Here is an 18,740-nt window from a genome sequence, read left to right as displayed (position 1 = left end):
CTTAAAATTAGAAAAAGACTCTAGTGTTGCTTGAATTTAAAAAAAACTGCACTTATTCCGTTGGTGGATCATTTGATTTGTTGAAGTTGAATGGAACTCAAATCAAGTCAAAGTTCTTAATTTAAGTTATTTTAAGTTGTCTAGATGTTGCTTTTTGCAGTGTGGACCACCCCTCTGGGCTTGTGTGTGTTCGTGTGTGTGTGTGTACGGACCCCCCCCCGGACCCTGGGTGTGGTGTGGCTACAAATAGACGTCCTTACAGCTGCCGGCCGTCACTACCCCACTTCCCAGTCGCCCGTTCGGGTCTCAGCACCTTCCAGACCGTCGTGCCCTCCACACCAACCAACCAACTACCAACATGAGCAAGTCGTACTCCGCCTCGGCCCAGAGCGCCTCCTCGTACCGCCGCACCTTCGGCTCCGGCGTGGGCTCCTCTCCCATGTCCTCCATGTTCTCGTCGATGGGAGGACGCGGCAGCAGCTCCAGCCACATGTCCTCCAGGGTCTACGAGGTCAAAACCCTGGGCTCCCCGGCCTTCTCCAGCTACAGGTACCACGATGACTTCAGGGATTTTGGTCTAAATATCGCATGTGACTTGAAATTGATCTAGTATTGCTGGTTTCCAAAATTTTCCAACCTTTTTCCTCGGGTGAGCTGTCTTTACAAAACGAAAATTCCAGAGAGATTCTAATTTTAGCGGTCGGTGGAAATAAAGTGTACACAAGAGTTTTGGCAAGACTTAGATGAGGTACAGTTCGATAAAAGATAAAGCAGGGGTGTCAAACTCATTTTGGTCCGGGGGCCAAATCCAACCTACTTTGATCCCAAAGTGTCCGGATCAGAAAACTCATGTCATATAAACCCCAAAAATAACAATAAGTTCAAATATTTGTGCAGAGAAACACAAATCTATTACAGAAATCTTTTTTAAATGATGAACTGTTTCTTTTACAAAATATTATAATATTATGAACAACCTGAAACTTTAAGAAAAATGCAATTTCAACACAATGTTTTAACATTAACTTTGTTGTAAAATCCTGCACTCGGCTCCACTTTTCTCATGTTGGACATTTTTCTGATGAGGGTGTCACGGTCAACAGTCAAAACGATCGTCCTTTAAGAGCGTTTGGAAAGAGACAAGTCTTCATTTGTGCTGCTCTGGTGGGAGGGGCCACGTACAGAGACGCTGGAGACGCTGCTGTGATAAGCACCACAGAAAATTAACAAGATTTTAATAGAAAATATAATTAAAATATTTTAGTAGAAAATCAGCCGAGGGCCACATTAAAGGTCTTGGAGGGCTGGATCCGGCCCCCGGGCCTTATGTTTGACACCTGTGAGATAAAGGATTATTACTTTGTGGGTGCACAAAATCAGGCATCAAAATGATAGATTAATAACAGCCATTTAATTCAGCAAATTTGAGTTACTCAGGACAATACGTGTAATTCTGAAATTCCTTGGCGAGCGACTTGAAAGGGGGTGGAGACTTACAGGTTGGAAATACGCTGAGTAGAAGAGTAATAAATGACGTAGGCTGCTGTATTTACCTTTATACTATGTAATAACTGTGTAATTACGAGTTAATAACACAGTGGAATAATTATGGGCTAATAATCAGAAGACAAGGTGCGGCTCAGGGAGAGAGGAGGCAGAGACTGAACTGTTTTGCTGGTACCATGTGTTAAAATAGACAAAAGACAAAAAAAGACAATAAATGAATGAATGAATGAATGAATGACCAGTCAGTGAGAAAACCCCAAAAAATCACAATAGTTCAGTGAGGTAGATTATATATGTACAGATTAGACCACAGGTGTCAAACATATGGCCCGGGGGCCAGATCCGGCCCTCCAAGACCTTTAATGTTGCCCTTTGGTGATTTTCTATTAAATATTTTAATTATATTTTCTATTAAAATCTTGTTAATTTTCTGTGGTGTTTATCACAGCAGCGTCTCCAGCGTCTCTGTACGTGGCCCCTCCCACCAGAGCAGCACAAATGAAGACTTGTCTCTTTCCAAACGCTCTTAAAGGACGATCGTTTTGACTGTTGACCGTGACACCCTCATCAGAAAAATGTCCAACATGAGAAAAGTGGAGCCGAGTGCAGGATTTTACAACAAAAATTTACTTATTCCTATTTACATACAAGTTCATGTTAAAACATTGGGTTGAAATTGAATTTTTCTTCAAGGTTCAGGTTGTTCATAATATTATAATATTTTGTAAAAGAAAGAGTTCATCAATTAAAAAAGATTTCTGTAATAGATTTGTGTTTCTCTGCACAAATATTTGAAATTATTGTTATTTTTGGGGTTTATATGACATGAGTTTTCTGATCTGGACACTTTGGGATCAAAGTAGGTTGGATACGACCCCCGGACCAAAATGAGTTCAACACCCCTGGATTAGACGATCAAACTTGAATGTCACAAAAAAAAAGGAAAAATCGATCTGGATGCACAGATCAATAGGCGAGTTTCAGCTGACGTCATTGTTATTAAAAGCCCGCGTTGCTGCTGGGAAATATTTTGGTCGGAGGCAAGAAACACGATAGCGTCAAACACAGTGCGTAACCTCGCGTATTTATCCCCGATAATGGTAAATTCCTGCTGCGTTATCGGACGCACAAATAGAAGCACGGAAGAAGGAAAATGTCTTTTTTCATATTCCAAGTGAAAAGAACCACTAACGGTGAATTAAACGTCTTTCAAACATCCGCAGAGCAAAAGTAGAAGATCCTAACAAACCGTGGACTCCAACAAGTTCAACAACTCTGCTTGACCAGATCCCATTATATGTGTAACACAGGCAAGGCAAGGTTATTTGTAAAGTACATTTCACACACAAAGTAAATTGTACTTACTTGTTATCAATAATTTGTTCAAATAAATAGAAAATGCAAATAAATTGAAATTAAATGAAACCGGTTTGTCAAAGCCTGATCCCGTCACATCTCAGAAGCTCAGAGGTCGGGCCTGGTCAGGACTTGGATGGGACACTGGGAAAATCAGGAGCCACAAGGGGGCGCCAGTCACAAAAAACAAAAAAAAAAAAAACTGTTGTTGTCATTAGTAGGGATGTAACAATAACCGAAATATCGTGATATCGTATCGTCAGAGTTCTCACAATAATATCGTGGACCATCACAATATATCGAATTACAAGTCTCTTTGCTTAAATTCAGAGTTAGTTAGAGGTGCAGTGATTTCTAAAGAGACAGAGGGAACTACATAGACCATGATCCTTTGCTCCGTTTCAGTGCAGACGACAAGAAGAAATAACAGTTCTAACACTTTTAAGTCTTAGTTCTTTGGATTAAGTCTTGTCAGGGCATTTTAAGAGGAAAGAGTATTTGTTCGCCTCGACAAAATATCGTAATACATATCGTACCGTGAGATGTATATCGTGAAAATATCGTACAGAGAGATTTCGATATTGTTACATCCTTAATCGTGAGCTTTCCCACGATATCGCAATAAATATCGTACCGTGAGGTTCATACCGTGATGATATCGTATCGTGATGTTGGTGGTGGGAGGTTCTGATGGCGCGGATTGGCACGGCAGCCACGCTTCCGTCGGTCTGTCCCAGGGCAGCTGTGGCTACAATACTAGTTTTCCACCACCGGGTCTGGAGTGACTGAATAATGCTCTGGAAAGCGTGACAAATGTCTGTGAAAAGTGCTAAAAAAATAAAAACTTACTCACTTTTAAGGCTTTTTTAAAAATTGACGATGGCTTGTAAGTTTTCTAATAATTCCTGGGTTTGTGTCACTATCATCCAACTTCTTAAAGCAGATTTGTTTTCAAGTTTGGAGAAAAAAAAATCCATCTTAATGTTCCTTTTTTTTTTTTTTTTTTTTTTTCCGCAGGGTGTCTGGCGCAGGGGGTGGCATCGGCTCCTCCGGCGCCGTCAGGACCTTCTCCGGCGAGAAGCTGGACTTCAACCTCGCCGACGCCATGAACCAGGACTTCCTCAACACCCGGACCAACGAGAAGGCCGAGCTCCAGCACCTCAACGACCGCTTCGCCAGCTACATCGAGAAAGTGCGCTTCCTGGAGCAGCAGAACGCCGCCCTGACCGCCGAGGTGGAGAAGCTGAGGGTCAGGGAGGGGCCCGGGCGCGTGGCGGACATGTACGAGGAGGAGATGAGGGAGCTGAGGAGGCAGATCGAGGCGCTGGCCAATCAGAGAGCCAGGGTGGAGGTGGAGAGGGACAACCTGGCTGATGATCTCCAGAAGCTCAAACTCAGGTGGGCTAAGCGGACAACCTTGCCGCATGAAGCGTTTAATAGATCTAAAGCTACGAACGGTAGACAAATATTCCGTGGTTGTACATAAAAACAGTGTTGGGCAAGTGACTTTAAAACTATAATGTGTTTTTTATGATTTATTTCTGTCATTTCAAAGGGATTTATTTACATTATAATATTACTGTGTTTAAAATATAAAACATTACACGACTATTACAGCACTTTTAATTTACTCTCAACAAAATAACTGTGAAAATGCTGAACTTTTGCGCCGTACAGGACTAAAACAGTACTAAACAAGGTCTAAAACAGGACTAAACCAGGTCAAAAACAGGACTGAACCAGAACTGAACTAGAACTGAACCAGGTCTGAACCAAGACTGAACCAGGTCTAAACCAGGACTAAACCAGGACTAAACCAGGACTAAACCAGCTCTAAAACAGGACTGAACCAGAAATGAACCAGGACTAAACCAGGACTAAACCAGGTCTGAACCAGGACTAAACCAGCTCTAAAACAGGACTGAACCAGGCCTAATCCAGGTCTAAACCAGGACTAATCCAGGTCTAAACCAGGACTAAACCAGAGCTGAACCAGGACTAAACCAGAAATGAACCAGGACTAAACAAGGACTAAACCAGGACTAAACCAGGACTAAACCAGCTCTAAAACAGGACTGAACTAGGACTAAACCAAAACTGAACCAGGACTGGACCAGGACTAAACCAGAGCTGAACCAGGTCTATACCAGGTCTAAACAAGGAACAAACCAGGTCTAAACCAAGACTAAAACCAGGACTAAACAAAAACTAAACCAGGCCTAAAAATCTTGCCATTGTCGTTCTTTAAAATAGTGACCCTCAGAAAATACACTGTGTTATTTTCTAATCTCTGTTCTAATGTCTAATGTTTCCTCGTCACAAACAGACCTGGAGTCGTGTTTTTTTGTTTTTTTTTTTTGTTTCATTCACACGTTTAACTCACAAACCCGGCAGATTTACGCAGTTTTTTGTTTTTTTTCCCTCTCTCACGCAGACAGAAATCGCACGTTTGTCCATATTTAGCTCGATCTGCGTGAGCCTGCACCCACCTGAACTCCAGCGGTGAGTCACGTGCGGTCGCAGAGGACGCAGAGATACAGAGGCTCGGGCCGATTGTTCAGTGGAATCAGTTTATTTGTGGATCTGAGCCCGGCGTTATCGGACAGGACGAGACAGAGCGCATTAGTCACACACACACAAGCGGGAGTGTTACCCAACGGTCTATTTGTGTCCAGTGGTCGGCCTCGTGCGCCACAGCTCCAGACCGACACACTCCGCTTTAGACTTTATGTGTTTTATTTCTTTACAGGACACTCGGACTTTTGATATAAATGCAGCTTTTGTGTTTCTGCAAAGATGAGTTTCAACTACAACTGATTGTATGTTTACATCACGACGAAACAAAGGACTAAACCAGGAGTAAACCAGGTCTAAATCAAGACAAAACCAGGACTATACCAGGTCTAAACCAGGATTAAACCAGGACTAAACCAGGTCTAAATCAAGACAAAACCAGGACTATACCAGGAATAAACCAGGACTAAACCAGGAGTAAACCAGGACTAAACCAGCTCTAAATCAGGTCTAAACCAGGTCTAAATCAGGTCTAAACCAGGACCATACCAGGTCTAAACCAGGACTAAACCACAACTAAACCAGGACTAAACCAGGTCTAAACCAGGACTAAATCAGGACTAAACCACAACTAAACCAGGACTAAACCAGGTCTAAACCAGGACTAAACTAGGACTAAATCAGGACTAAACCACAAATAAACCAGGACTAAACCAGGACAAAACCAGGTCTAAACCAGAACTAAACCAGGAATAAACCAGGACTAAACTAGGACTAAACCAGGTCTAAACCAGGACTAAACCATGTCTAAACCAGGTCTAAACCAGGACTAAACCAGGTCTAAACCAGGACTAAACCAGCTCTAAACCAGGACTAAACCAGGTCTAAACCAGGACTAAACCCGGACTAAACCAGCTCTAAACCAGCTCTAAACCAGGTCTAAACCAGGACTAAACCAGCTCTAAACCAGGACTAAACCAGGTCTAAACCAGGACTAAACCAGCTCTAAACCAGATCTAAACCAGGACTAAACCCGGACTAAACCAGCTCTAAACCAGCTCTAAACCAGCTCTAAACCAGGACTAAACCAGGACTAAACCAGGACTAAACCTGGTCTAAACCAGGTCTAAACCAGGACTAAACCAAACGATATCACATTATTTCAGTTATTGTTACATCTCTATTGAATAACCTGATTTTAAGTTTTAAAATCTCGGCCCGATCAGAGAAATTTGCAGCACAGGTACAACTTTATAAACAGGCTGCAGATCAGAAAACGGCGTCGTCTGGGCTTTTCAAACGAGACGCAGGCAGATCTGAAGTGTGTCCCGTCAGAACTTCGCGTGGCATCTGCCGTCTCCTTCACGTCGCACATGTCGACGCGGCGTCGAGTGAACAGCGGCCAGAGCACCTGCTGCCGCCGGCTCAAAATACTCACACAGCTGCGCCGCGCTCGCACGGAATCACCGCAAATGTCCACGATAAGCCTGGGAGCCGGACGCAGCTTTGTCACTAAATGGACGTTAACTTGTGCTGCGAGCGGCGGATGACCAATCGGAATGAGACGTGCTCGATAAAATGAGACATCGGACGATTCGGATGTCGCTTAAAGGGCCCGTGTCGCGTTATTTTAAATCTAGTTCTAAAGTAGTTTCCACACGAACAGACCTGGAGTTGTTTTTTGTTTTCATTTGTCCACGTTTAACGCACAAAATATTCAGATTTAGGCTGAGTTCTTCTCTCAAATAGAAAACAGTCGACTTTGTGTTGTCATGCTGTAATTCCGAAAGTGCTCCACTGTGTTTTAAAACTATAACCAGAGTATAAGGCGAGTTTCATTGCTGACAAGTTTCAATTCCGTTGGGAAGAGAAACAGTTTGAACGGAGGTTTGAGTCACACACATCTGATTCACTTTTGCATTGATGGAGTTCGCAAACACATTTTCTCGAGCCATTTTCCGCTGTGAGGATCCAACAACCACACGATTAACGATGTCCGAATCCCAAAACTAAAATATGACAATATCAGAACCAGAAACCGAAGTCCAAGATTCATGATTGACAGTTTCATTGTTGACAGAAGCGCGCGTTGCATGCTGGGAATTATTTTGGTCGGCGGCAAGAAACACTAATTCAACATGATGGACGGAGCGAGAAAGCACGTAAAGGGTATTGATCCCGGTTATTTATCCACTCTAACGGCAGAGGACCCAAGACCATGTGACCAGAAATTGGTCATAAGCATCGACGGAGCCAAATCACCCTTTTCAACCCCGACAAAAGGTGGACCAAACCAAATTTCTGGTCAGAATCTCCAACTACCTGGACAAATATTCACTTGGGCGATATCCACAGTGACTTGGTGGAAACTCCTGGGCCATTCACAGCAGAAAAGATGAAAACCTCCAAGAGTCTTGATGTGTTGTTGAACTTGTTGGAGTCCACGGTTTGTTAGGATCTTCTACGTTTGCTCTGCGGATGTTTGAAAGTCGTTTAATTCACCGTTAGCGGTTCTTTTCACTCAGAATATGAAAAAGACATTTTCCTTCTTCCGTGCTTCTATTTGTGCGTCCGATAATGCAGCAGGAATTTACCATTATCGGGGATAAATAAGCGAGGTTACGCACTGTGTTTGACGCTACCGTGTTTCTTGCCTCTGACCAAAATATTTCCCAGCAGCAACGCGGGCTTTTAATAACAATGATGTCAGCTGAAACTCGCCTATAAGGCACACTTAAAATCCTTTAATTTACTCAAAAAATGCCTTATAATCTGGTGCGCCTTATGTATAAATTCTGGTTGTGTTTACTTAGCCTGCTTCATCAGACGGTTTCACTTCGTAGAAACTGTGTGACCTCACAGCGTTAGGATTCGTTCGCTCGACAGTAGGTGGGTACTTTTTTTATTTAACCAATCACTGCTGTTTGGTCGTGACGTATGTAATGCACCAAATCCCGTAGAAAGAAGGACAATAACGTGTTTCCCCTCGATAAAATTCACCAAACATTCTCTTTGTTCCGACTTTAAATCCTCGATCTCAGGAATCGTTGCCAACACAGAATGTCTGTCTCTTCTCTGATTGTCTGATCCCTGAACTCGCACTTCCGGGGTTTTTGCGAACCGTCTAGTGCAGGAGTGTCAAACTTTTTTCATCAAGGGCCACATCTCTCAACACAGACGAAGCAGAGGGCCGAACGAGGGCCTTAGACTGATGCTCAATACACTGAATAATTAAAACATGTGCATGTTTAACACGTTAGAATGAAACATCAGTCTTTATTCATGCTCAGATCCTTAAAACCACAAACTAAATATTCTATATTAGATTCATCAAGGTCGAGTTTCAAAAAACTTGTTGTAAAAAGTTCGTTTTTAATTGAGGTAAGGTAATTTGGGTCAATTCTTCTGGAAGCCTGAGGGCCAAGAAAAAATTGTCTGAGGGCCACATTTGGCTCACGGGCCATAGTTTGGACGTGTATTCTGATTCCTGATCTAGTCACTGGAGAGAAATGAAATTGAGCGGTGCCATCCTGGCTCGTGTTTACTGACCTCCAACCGATTTTCTGTGGTACACGGCGCTCCAAAATCTGTCAAAATGTTTTAGTACGACTTTGGTAAACTACAAAGCCGCAACGTTTGATGGATTGTCGGAGCGTTATGGCTGCTGTAATCAGGTGATAAAAAATACAAAAATAGAAAATAGTGATACATGCACAAAGAACAGACTCACCATCAGCAGCACATCCTCTGCCACAGAAAGAACACTCATATTCCACTGAGTCGTGTCCTTCAGTCCGACAGAAGCTGAACCGCATCAGCGCACAAGGAAAGAGCTGTTTTTTTCATCGCTTATAGTTTATGCAAATGAGTCATGTGGTTTTAAGTTTAGTTTCTGTAAAACGTAAACAAATGTGTCAAAGCTGCATTAAACACATTATTACTCAAAGTATATTTGAGTCGTCCTCATAGGAAATAAAAAAAAAACAACCACATTCACATTCACGATCCACATTCACCAAGACAGAGAGACAACGCCGGGTCACCGGGACTAAAACAGGACTGAACCAGGACTGAACCAGGACTAAAACAGGACTAAAACAGGACTGAAACAGGACTAAAACAGGACTGAAACAGGACTTAAACAGGACTGAACCAGGACTAAAACAGGACTAAAACAGGACTGAACCAGGACTGAACCAGGACTTAAACAGGACTGAACCAGGACTAAAACAGGACTGAACCAGGACTAAAACAGGACTAAACAGACTGAAACAGGACTAAAACAGGACTAAAACAGGACTGAACCAGGACTGAACCAGGACTAAAACAGGACTGAACCAGGACTAAAACAGGACTGAACCAGGACTAAAACAGGACTGAACCAGGACTGAACCATGACTTAAACAGGACTAAAACAGGACTAAAACAGGACTTAAACAGGACTAAAACAGGACTAAAACAGGACTAAAACAGGACTAAAACAGGACTGAACCAGGACTGAACCAGGACTTAAACAGGACTAAAACAGGACTAAAACAGGACTTAAACAGGACTGAAACAGGACTAAAACAGGACTAAAACAGGACTGAACCAGGACTGAACCAGGACTTAAACAGGACTAAAACAGGACTAAAACAGGACTTAAACAGGACTGAACCAGGACTAAAACAGGACTAAAACAGGACTGAACCAGGACTGAACCAGGACTAAAACAGGACTTAAACAGGACTGAACCAGGACTAAAACAGGACTAAAACAGGACTGAACCAGGACTGAACCAGGACTTAAACAGGACTAAAACAGGACTTAAACAGGACTGAACCAGGACTAAAACAGGACTAAAACAGGACTTAAACAGGACTGAACCAGGACTAAAACAGGACTAAAACAGGACTGAACCAGGACTGAACCAGGACTAAAACAGGACTTAAACAGGACTGAACCAGGACTAAAACAGGACTGAAACAGGACTGAACCAGGACTAAAACAGGACTGAACCAGGAGTATCGGAACAAACCCAGAGGTGCACCCACGTAGACTGTCGGGTGATCAGGACTGAAATCGGGACTGAGACCAGTTTAGTCCTGGTTTAGTCCTGGTTTAGTCCTGGTTTAGTCTTGATTTAGTCTTGATTTAGTCTTGTTTTAGTCCTGTTTCAGTCCTGTTTTAGTCCTGTTTCAGTCCTGTTTTAGTCCTGTTTTAGTCCTGTTTTAGTCTTGTTTCAGTCCTGTTTTAGTCCTGTTTTAGTCTTGTTTTAGTCCTGGTTTAGTCCTGGTTTAGTCTTGATTTAGTCTTGATTTAGTCCTGTTTCAGTCCTGGTTTAGTCTTGTTTTAGTCCTGTTTCAGTCCTGTTTTAGTCCTGTTTCAGTCCTGTTTTAGTCCTGTTTTAGTCTTGTTTCAGTCCTGTTTTAGTCTTGTTTTAGTCCTGGTTCAGTCCAGTTTAAGTCACGTAAACGGTCGTTATCCGTTTTTTCCATTCTTCATTTAAACACAAAATCAAAAACTGAAAAAACAAATCTTTATCTGTTTTTCCATTTTGGTTTTGGAGACAAATAATGGAGAAAATTGCTGTGTTTTTTCATTTCCTTATTTTTGCTTTTATATTGAAAAACGAATGAACGAATGACACACGGATTATGGACGAGACCTTGGACCTTGGACCTTTTTCATCTTCTGCTCATCATATAAACGTGGCCTTGGTCGCTGAAAATGGAGAGGAATCGAGAGCGAAGGAAGCGAGGGAAGAGAAATGAGACGGGTTTTTGGCTCAGGGCGAGACGAGTCCGGCAGCGGGAACCTGTAAAATCAGGAGCGGACGTCTTTATTACTGTTATGGCATCGGCCTGGTCAGAATGTGAGCGCGGACGGCAGCTGCACACTCCGCTTTAAAAAGTCAACGGCGAAGTTAAAGGGCGTCAGGTCCGAGGTCAGACCTGCCCCGGGGTGAACAGGTCCGCCCTTACGGTCCTTAAAGGTCACGTGGTGTTCAGAATCAGCCGAGGATCTGTGAGGTCATCGCCTTCCGAGCCGACGAAATGCTCAGCTTCGCGTGTCTGCGACTTCGGCCGTTTCTCGTTTCTCTTTGCGAGCTTCCTTCTCCTCGATCCTTAATTTTTCAACTCCAACTACAGCGTGTTGGTTACGGCAAGACGGAGAAGTGAGGAGCGGGGGGGAGGGGTGTGCGGACATTTCGTGCGCAGGACGAGAAGTGAGGAGCAGGGAGCAGGGAGAGAGGAGAGAGGAGCGGAGATTCTGTGCCCGGAGAAGTGAGGAGCGGGGGGAAGAGTGGATCGGGCAGCGGGGAGAGGAGCAGGAAAGGGGTGCAGAGAAGGTTGCGCGGAGATTCAGTGCGAATGAACTAGCTACAACACGCAGCAGCAAGCGGACTCTTTCTTTGCCTTGAAAATGACGTTTTCAGACATAGGATATCGCTTTCGTGTCCTGAAAAACGTTTGTCTCGCTCTTGGAAATAAAGTACGTTTTCATAATAAGCAGAAGTTTCCTGTCCAGGAGTAATTTGTGGACCAGTGCTTCAGTCTTTAGACCCTGCGTCTGCTTCAGTCGCGCCATCGCTGGAATGAATCTTCAAGAATCACCTTAGTTTGGCTTCGCTGCTTTTCCCCTTGTCTTCTTCTTTCAGCGACTTCAAAAACTGCTCCTGGATTCTTGTCGCCATTGCAACAAACTTTGTGCAAACTGCGAGGAAGATATAGGTCAAAAAAAGCCGCTAAGAACTGTTGCGTTGGTGGAGTAAACAGCGTCTGTGCGTCTTGCGTCTGTGGACTGCGTGACAGTCGTACGTAAACCACGTACCGGCGGCGCAGGCAAGTCAGTTACACTAGAAACGTAGGGAGTTTGATTGACAGCCTGTCAGCTCACAGATAACGAGGCAGTGTCGTTATCTATTGGCAAATGTTTAGCCCCACCACGTCCAGAGTTGATGAATTTTTATTCTCTTTTTTTTGGTCATCATAATTACAAGGCGACTGCATCTATAATCTATCACTGACAACTTGAAACAAAAAAAACAAAAAAAAATCCTCCATACAACCTTTAAGTGTCGTCCCAAAGAAAACCACGGAATGAAGGAGTAAACCTGAGGGAGAATTCAGGAGCAGACGCCAGCGAAAAGAATCAAACTTTATTGGTCTCATATATGTTATTAGGTTCTTTTTTCAGACCAAGAGTTTGTTTTCATCCCTGACAGTTTCGACTGCTGCCTGCGCTCTTCCTCAGAGTCTCGTGATGTTTCTGTGTCGTGTCGTTCAGTTGATTTAAACAGGTTTTGGCGCTGTTTTCCTACCGGTGGAGGCAGGACGACAGCGCCACCTGCAGTCCCACTTCCTCAGGACAGTTTCCCAGGTGTGTGAGAGTAAAAAAACCCCTCGTCCCGGTTTATCGTCCCGTGGGCACGTTTCCATATTTCGATTGCCTCTTTAATCCAGCGGCCATGTTTGTTCTCCTCTGTCCCAATGATGTTTGCTCCGTCCGTCAGAAACGGCCGATTTGAATTGTTCCAGTTCTGCTTTGTGTTTTGTTGCTCGTGTGCACATCTTCTCTGTTTCCTTCTCGCATTCTGTTCTAGGTTCCTTTTTTCGTGTATTGAACGCCCTCCCTGTTTCCCCGTCCTGGTTCAGTCCTGTTTTAGTCCTGGTTCAGTCCTGTTTTAGTCCTGTTTTAGACCTGGTTTAGTCCTGGTTTAGTCCTGGTTTAGACCTGGTTTAGACCTGGTTTAGACCTGGTTTAGATCTGTTTTAGTCCTGTTTTAGTCCTGGTTTAGATCTGGTTTAGTCCTGGTTTAGACCTGGTTTAGTCCTGTTTTAGTCCTGGTTTAGACCTGGTTTAGTCCTGGTTTAGTCCTGGTTTAGATCTGTTTTAGTCCTGGTTTAGATCTGGTTTAGTCCTGGTTTAGTCCAGTTTTAGACCTGGTTTAGAACTGGTTTAGTCCTGGTTTAGTCCTGGTTTAGACCTGGTTCAGTCCTGTTTTAGTCCTGTTTTAGTCCTGGTTCAGTCCTGTTTTAGTCCTGTTTTAGACCTGGTTTAGTCCTGGTTTAGTCCTGTTTTAGTCCTGGTTTAGATCTGTTTTAGTCCTGGTTTAGTCCTGGTTTAGATCTGTTTTAGTCCTGTTTCAGTCCTGGTTTAGATCTGGTTTAGTCCTGGTTTAGTCCAGTTTTAGACCTGGTTTAGAACTGGTTTAGTCCTGGTTTAGTCCTGTTTTTAGTCCTGGTTTTAGACCTGGTTTAGTCCTGTTTTAGTCCTGTTTTAGTCCTGTTTTTAGTCCTGGTTTAGTCCTGGTTTAGTCTTGTTTAGTCCTGATTTAGTCCTGGTTTAGTCCTGTTTTAGTCCTGGTTTAGTCCTGTTTTAGTCCTGGTTTTTAGTCCTGGTTTAGTCCTGGTTTAGTCCTGTTTTAGTCCTGGTTTAGTCCTGTTTAGTCCTGGTTTTAGTCCTGGTTTAGTCCTGGTTTAGTCCTGTTTTAGTCCTGGTTTAGATCTGGTTTAGTCCTGGTTTAGTCCTGTTTTAGACCTGGTTTAGAACTGGTTTAGTCCTGGTTTAGTCCTGTTTTAGTCCTGTTTTAGACCTGGTTTAGTCCTGTTTTAGTCCTGTTTTAGTCCTGTTTTAGTCCTGGTTTAGTCCTGTTTTAATCCTGTTTTAGTCCTGGTTTAGACCTGTTTTAGTCCTGGTTTAGTCCTGGTTTAGACCTGTTTTAGTCCTGGTTTAGTCCTGTTTTAGTCCTGTTTTAGTGCTGGTTCAGTCCATTATCTGTTTTTTTCCATTTTTCATTTAAACACAAAATCGAAAACTGAAAAAACAAATCATCCTGTTTTTTCATTTTGGTTTTAGAGACAAATAATGAAGCAAATAGCTGCTTTTTCGTTTTCTTATTTTTTATGTTATTTTAAAACCGTGACCTTAAAACCGAGGCACCATGATTACCAACCCTCCTGCTAAACACCTAAAGCAAATTTAAAATAGGAAAATATAAAATACTAATAAAAACATTTTACTGAAAGGCCTGTGTGTGTTTTAACGTTATTGTCATTACACTTTTTTTTTTTTTCCATTTGACCAGTTTGGAATCAGCAAAACCTGGATAAAAATGCACATATAACAGAATATTATGTGACAGAAGTGGTTTACGCTTTTAAAAATATTTATTATAATTCATTTTTCCCTCTGTTTGCAGACTGCAGGAGGAAATCCACCAGAAAGAAGAAGCTGAGAACAACCTGTCTGCCTTCAGAGCTGTGAGTAGAACGTACACAGACAGTTTGGTTTTTTAGATGCTGTTGCTCAAAGTTCAGTGTTGGGAAGGTGGCTTTTAAAATGTAATCCCCTACAGATTACAGATTACATCCCCCAAAATGTAGTTTGTAACATAATCCATTAAATTACTTAAAGTGAGTAACGTAATCTGAATACTTTGGATTACTTGATTTTCTGTAGTGAAGCAAAGACGAGGATGGTTTAGTCCTGCTTAGATCTGGTTTAGACCTGGTTTAGACCTGGTTTAGTTCTAGTTTAGACCTGGTTTTAGTCCTGGTTTAGTCCTGGTTTAGTCCTGGTTTAGACCTGGTTTTAGACCTGGTTTAGTTGGTTTAGTAGTTTAGACCTGGTTTTAGTCCTGGTTTAGTTCTAGTTTAGACCTGGTTTTAGTCCTGGTTTTAGTCCTGGTTTAGTTTAGTCCTGGTTTAGACCTGGTTTTAGTTTAGTTCTAGTTTAGACCTGGTTTAGTCCTGGTTTAGTGGTTTAGTTCTAGTTTAGACCTGGTTTTAGTCATGGTTTAATCCTGGTTTAGACCTGGTTTAGACCTGGTTTAGACCTGGTTTAGTTCTAGTTTAGACCTGGTTTAGATCTAGTTTAGACCTGGTTTAGTCCTGGTTTAGACCTGGTTTAGATCTAGTTTAGTAGATCTAGTTTAGACCTGGTTTAGAGTCCTGTTTAGTTTTTTAGACCCTGGTTTTCCTGGTTTAGACCTGGTTTAGACCTGGTTTAGACCTGGTTTAGTTAGTTTAGACCTGGTTTAGTCCTGGTTTAGACCTGGTTTAGACCTGGTTTAGATCTAGTTTAGTTTCCAGCAATGAGTGGAATTACTGAGAAAAAAAAAAAAAAAAGAGGGGATTTAGCCCAAAATGTGAAAACAGGAAAATCCCTCTGTGTAATCCATTTATTTCAACAAAGTAACTGTAATCCAATTACCGCTCACAGAAACAGTAACTGTAACTGAATACAGTTACTCATCATTTGTACTCTGATTACTTAACTCCGGTACATGTAATCTGTTACTCCCCGACACTGTCAAAGTTTTACCACAAAAGCAAAATCTCTTCATAATTTCTTTTGAAGCTGTGAATATTTGGGCACAGCTTCAGGTTTTTCCACAGTCTGACTCCACAGTATCTCACGCATTAGAATATAACACCAACAAACTGAAAAACAAGGTGATAAAAGTGTTTATTTTGTCTTCCAGGATGTGGACAATGCCACTCTGGCCAGACTGGACCTGGAGAGACGCATCGAGAGCCTGCAGGAGGAGATCGCCTTCCTCAAGAAGATCCACGAGGAGGTGGGTCGTGCGTCAGGGGCAGTTAGACTCGGTGTTTATATAAAGGGCTCGTTTTCGGGGCAATTATCCAGGACGGACCTCCTCGCCCCCACAGCAGCTGCCCTCCTGAAAACCGACTCTACAAACCAGGGAATTATCAGAGACAGAGCTGGAGGTTTAGTATGGGATGTACATCAGCGTTATGGATCAGCGGAATTCACTAAAAGATCATATACTGTATTTTTAGGACTACAAGGCGCAATATCAATAATGTTGAATTAAGCGCTCGCTCCTTGTGCGCTGATGCGGTTCAGCTTCTGTCAGACTCAGGCCCGTCCACACTAGTCGTATTTGAGTTGTTTTTGTTGTGGGTGCAGTGTTCGTTCACATTAATCCGATGGAAAACGGCTCCAGAGACAAAACGATCTGGTGCCTCCAGCTCCCACGAATTCATGTTCGTACAGATCTGATCCAGCACCGTGTGGACACCTGAAAACACTGATACTCTGACGTAGGAGCTCGAGTCGTGTTCTTATTGGACCACGTCACTGTGACTCGCTCCTTTCTGATTCGCTTGTTCGTGACATCGGTCATGTGACGCTGTTGTGGTAAACAGTTTAAACAAACCATAAAGTTTACAATGTGTAAAACACGAATAAAAATGACATTTACTCTACAATGCGGCACTTCCGGCTGTTGTGACAAAGTTCTATAAAGAATAAATCAGCTTTAGGATTGTTTTGTCTTTAATTAAAGCAGGATGGTGAGTTGTGGTGTTGAATCTCTGTAGACCCTGCAGTCATGTGACCGTTTTTGTTTTGGCCGCTGTATTGACGGTCTCAATGACGGTAGCTGCATTCTAGTGACATGGCTTGTCTGTGGTTGGGTCATAAATGCCCCGATTTATGGTGTCCCCCCGATTAACCCATCACACCCCTACAAAGCCTGATGAAAGATGAAAGATGTTCCTCCTCTTGCAAAAGTTTTCTATGTTCCCCTTTAAAACCGCGGGACGTCCTCATGTCAAGTTATCAACATGAACTCAGAAAACAGCAGCAACCAGAGCTGCTCCCGCTGGGTCAGGACTCTGGTTTGGTTTTCTTCATTATTTGTCTCCAAAAACGGATGATGACCGTTTACGTGACTTCAGTGACTGCGATGCCGGAATTTTGCGCCACATACAGACTGAACCAGGACTGATCCAGGTCCGGGACCAGATCGGGACCAGAGCTTTGACTCCGAGCCTCCGTGGGGCCTGGCCTGGGCTCTGAGCCTCTGGTCTGGTCCCGGTCTGGTCCCGTTCTGATCCCGGTCTGGTCTCGGTCCCGGTCTGGTCCCGATCTGGTCTCAGTCCCGCTCTGGTCCTGGTCTGGTCTCGGTCTGGTCTCGGTCTGATCTCGGTCTGGTCCCGGTCTGGTCTCAGTCCTGCTCTAGTCCCGGTCTGGTCTCGGTCTCAGTCCCACTCTGGTCCCGGTCTGGTCCCGGACCTGGATTAGTCCTGGTTCAGTCCGTATGCAGCGCAAAAGTCCGACATCGCAGTTTAAGTCACATAAACGGGTCGTTATCCGTTTTTTCCATTTTTCATTTAAACACAAAATCGAAAACTGAAAAAACAAATCATTATCTGTTTTTTTTTTTTCATTTTGGTTTTGGAGACAAATAATGAAAAAAAAACAGTTGATTTTTCGTTTTCTTTTTTTGGTTTTATATTGAAAAACGAATAAACAAACGACACACAGATTTAAGTCGATAATAAACGTGAAAACAAGACGAATAACCTGATGATAATTTTTTAAATCTTGGACCAGATCAGATAAATTCAAAGTGTGATCCATTAGCGAACCGTTTCACGCTTTTTTTCTTCCTTTGTCACTTCATAAAATTCTATTCGTGTATTTTAAACGAGGCCACGGGAGGCGAACTGTTGACACATACCGAAATATTTGAGTTTCATCAAAGCTCGTATCGAGTTCTGGACGAGGACACATGCCTCTGTCTCGCTGGAGGTCGACCCTTGACCCCGGAGCTATGCGCGCCGCGATTGGCTGAAGAGGCCTGTCATCCGCAGGGCGTGTGAGCAGATGCACGGGTATTTTTAAACCGGTGAGCACAAGGCCGAGGGACAGCTGCAGACAGAGAGGCGGACGAGCCCGGGAACGAGGCGCCGCCCAACTCCTGGACTCGCCGATAAAATGGTCAGAATGTAGTTTGAGAGTTTTCCACCAGGGGGAGTAGAGAGCAGGAAGTCAAGTTCGTCTTATGGAGCTCAACAAAACCGTGTGTCGTTCGTTTATTTGTTTTTCAAAACCAAAAATATGTAAATGAAAAAGAAAAAAAAAAACTCTTTTCTTCATTATTTGTCTCCAAAACCAAAATGAAAAAAAAAGATAATGATTTGTTTTTTCAGTTTTTGATTTTATGTTTAAATGAAAAACGAAAAAAAAAACGGATAAAGGAAGTTTCCCGTTTACGTGACTTAAACTGTGATGCTGGACCGAACCAGGTCTAAACCAGGTCTAAACCAGGTCTAAAACAGGTCGAAACCAGGACTGAACCGGTCTCAGTCCTGGTCTCAGTCCCAATCTGGTTTCAGTCTGGTCCCGGTCTGAGTTCCGGTCTGAATTCCGGTCTCAGTCCCAGTCTGGTCTCGGTCTGGTCCCAGTCTGAGTCCCGGTCTGGTCCTGGTCTCAGTCCTGATCACCTGACGGTCTAAGCGGGCGCGCCTCCGGGCCCGTCCCGACACTCAGTCCTGGTTTAGTCCTGGTTTAGGACTGAAACTGGGACCAGGACCAGGACTGAGACTGGGACTGAAACCAAGATC

General features: G+C 43.3%; 1 protein-coding gene across 1 annotated transcript in view; it reads left to right on the top strand.

Moving 5' to 3' along the window:
* The first annotated feature begins 289 nt into the window (after nt 1-289).
* The window catches only part of desma (desmin a), a 41,933-nt gene continuing 23,482 nt past the window's right edge, over nt 290-18,740 (top strand). The window contains exons 1-4 of the mRNA XM_020924557.2: nt 290-549; nt 3,880-4,260; nt 14,561-14,621; nt 15,845-15,940. Of these exons, the coding sequence (XP_020780216.1) occupies nt 359-549; nt 3,880-4,260; nt 14,561-14,621; nt 15,845-15,940 (729 nt within the window). The 5' untranslated portion in view covers nt 290-358. The remainder of the gene's footprint in view (nt 550-3,879; nt 4,261-14,560; nt 14,622-15,844; nt 15,941-18,740) is intronic.

Source organism: Boleophthalmus pectinirostris, unplaced genomic scaffold, assembly GCF_026225935.1.
Source record: "Boleophthalmus pectinirostris isolate CB_2022bp ecotype Guang Dong unplaced genomic scaffold, ASM2622593v1 HiC_scaffold_1, whole genome shotgun sequence".
Classification (NCBI taxonomy): Eukaryota; Metazoa; Chordata; class Actinopteri; order Gobiiformes; family Gobiidae; genus Boleophthalmus; species Boleophthalmus pectinirostris.
This window is presented reverse-complemented; position numbering and strand designations above follow the sequence as displayed.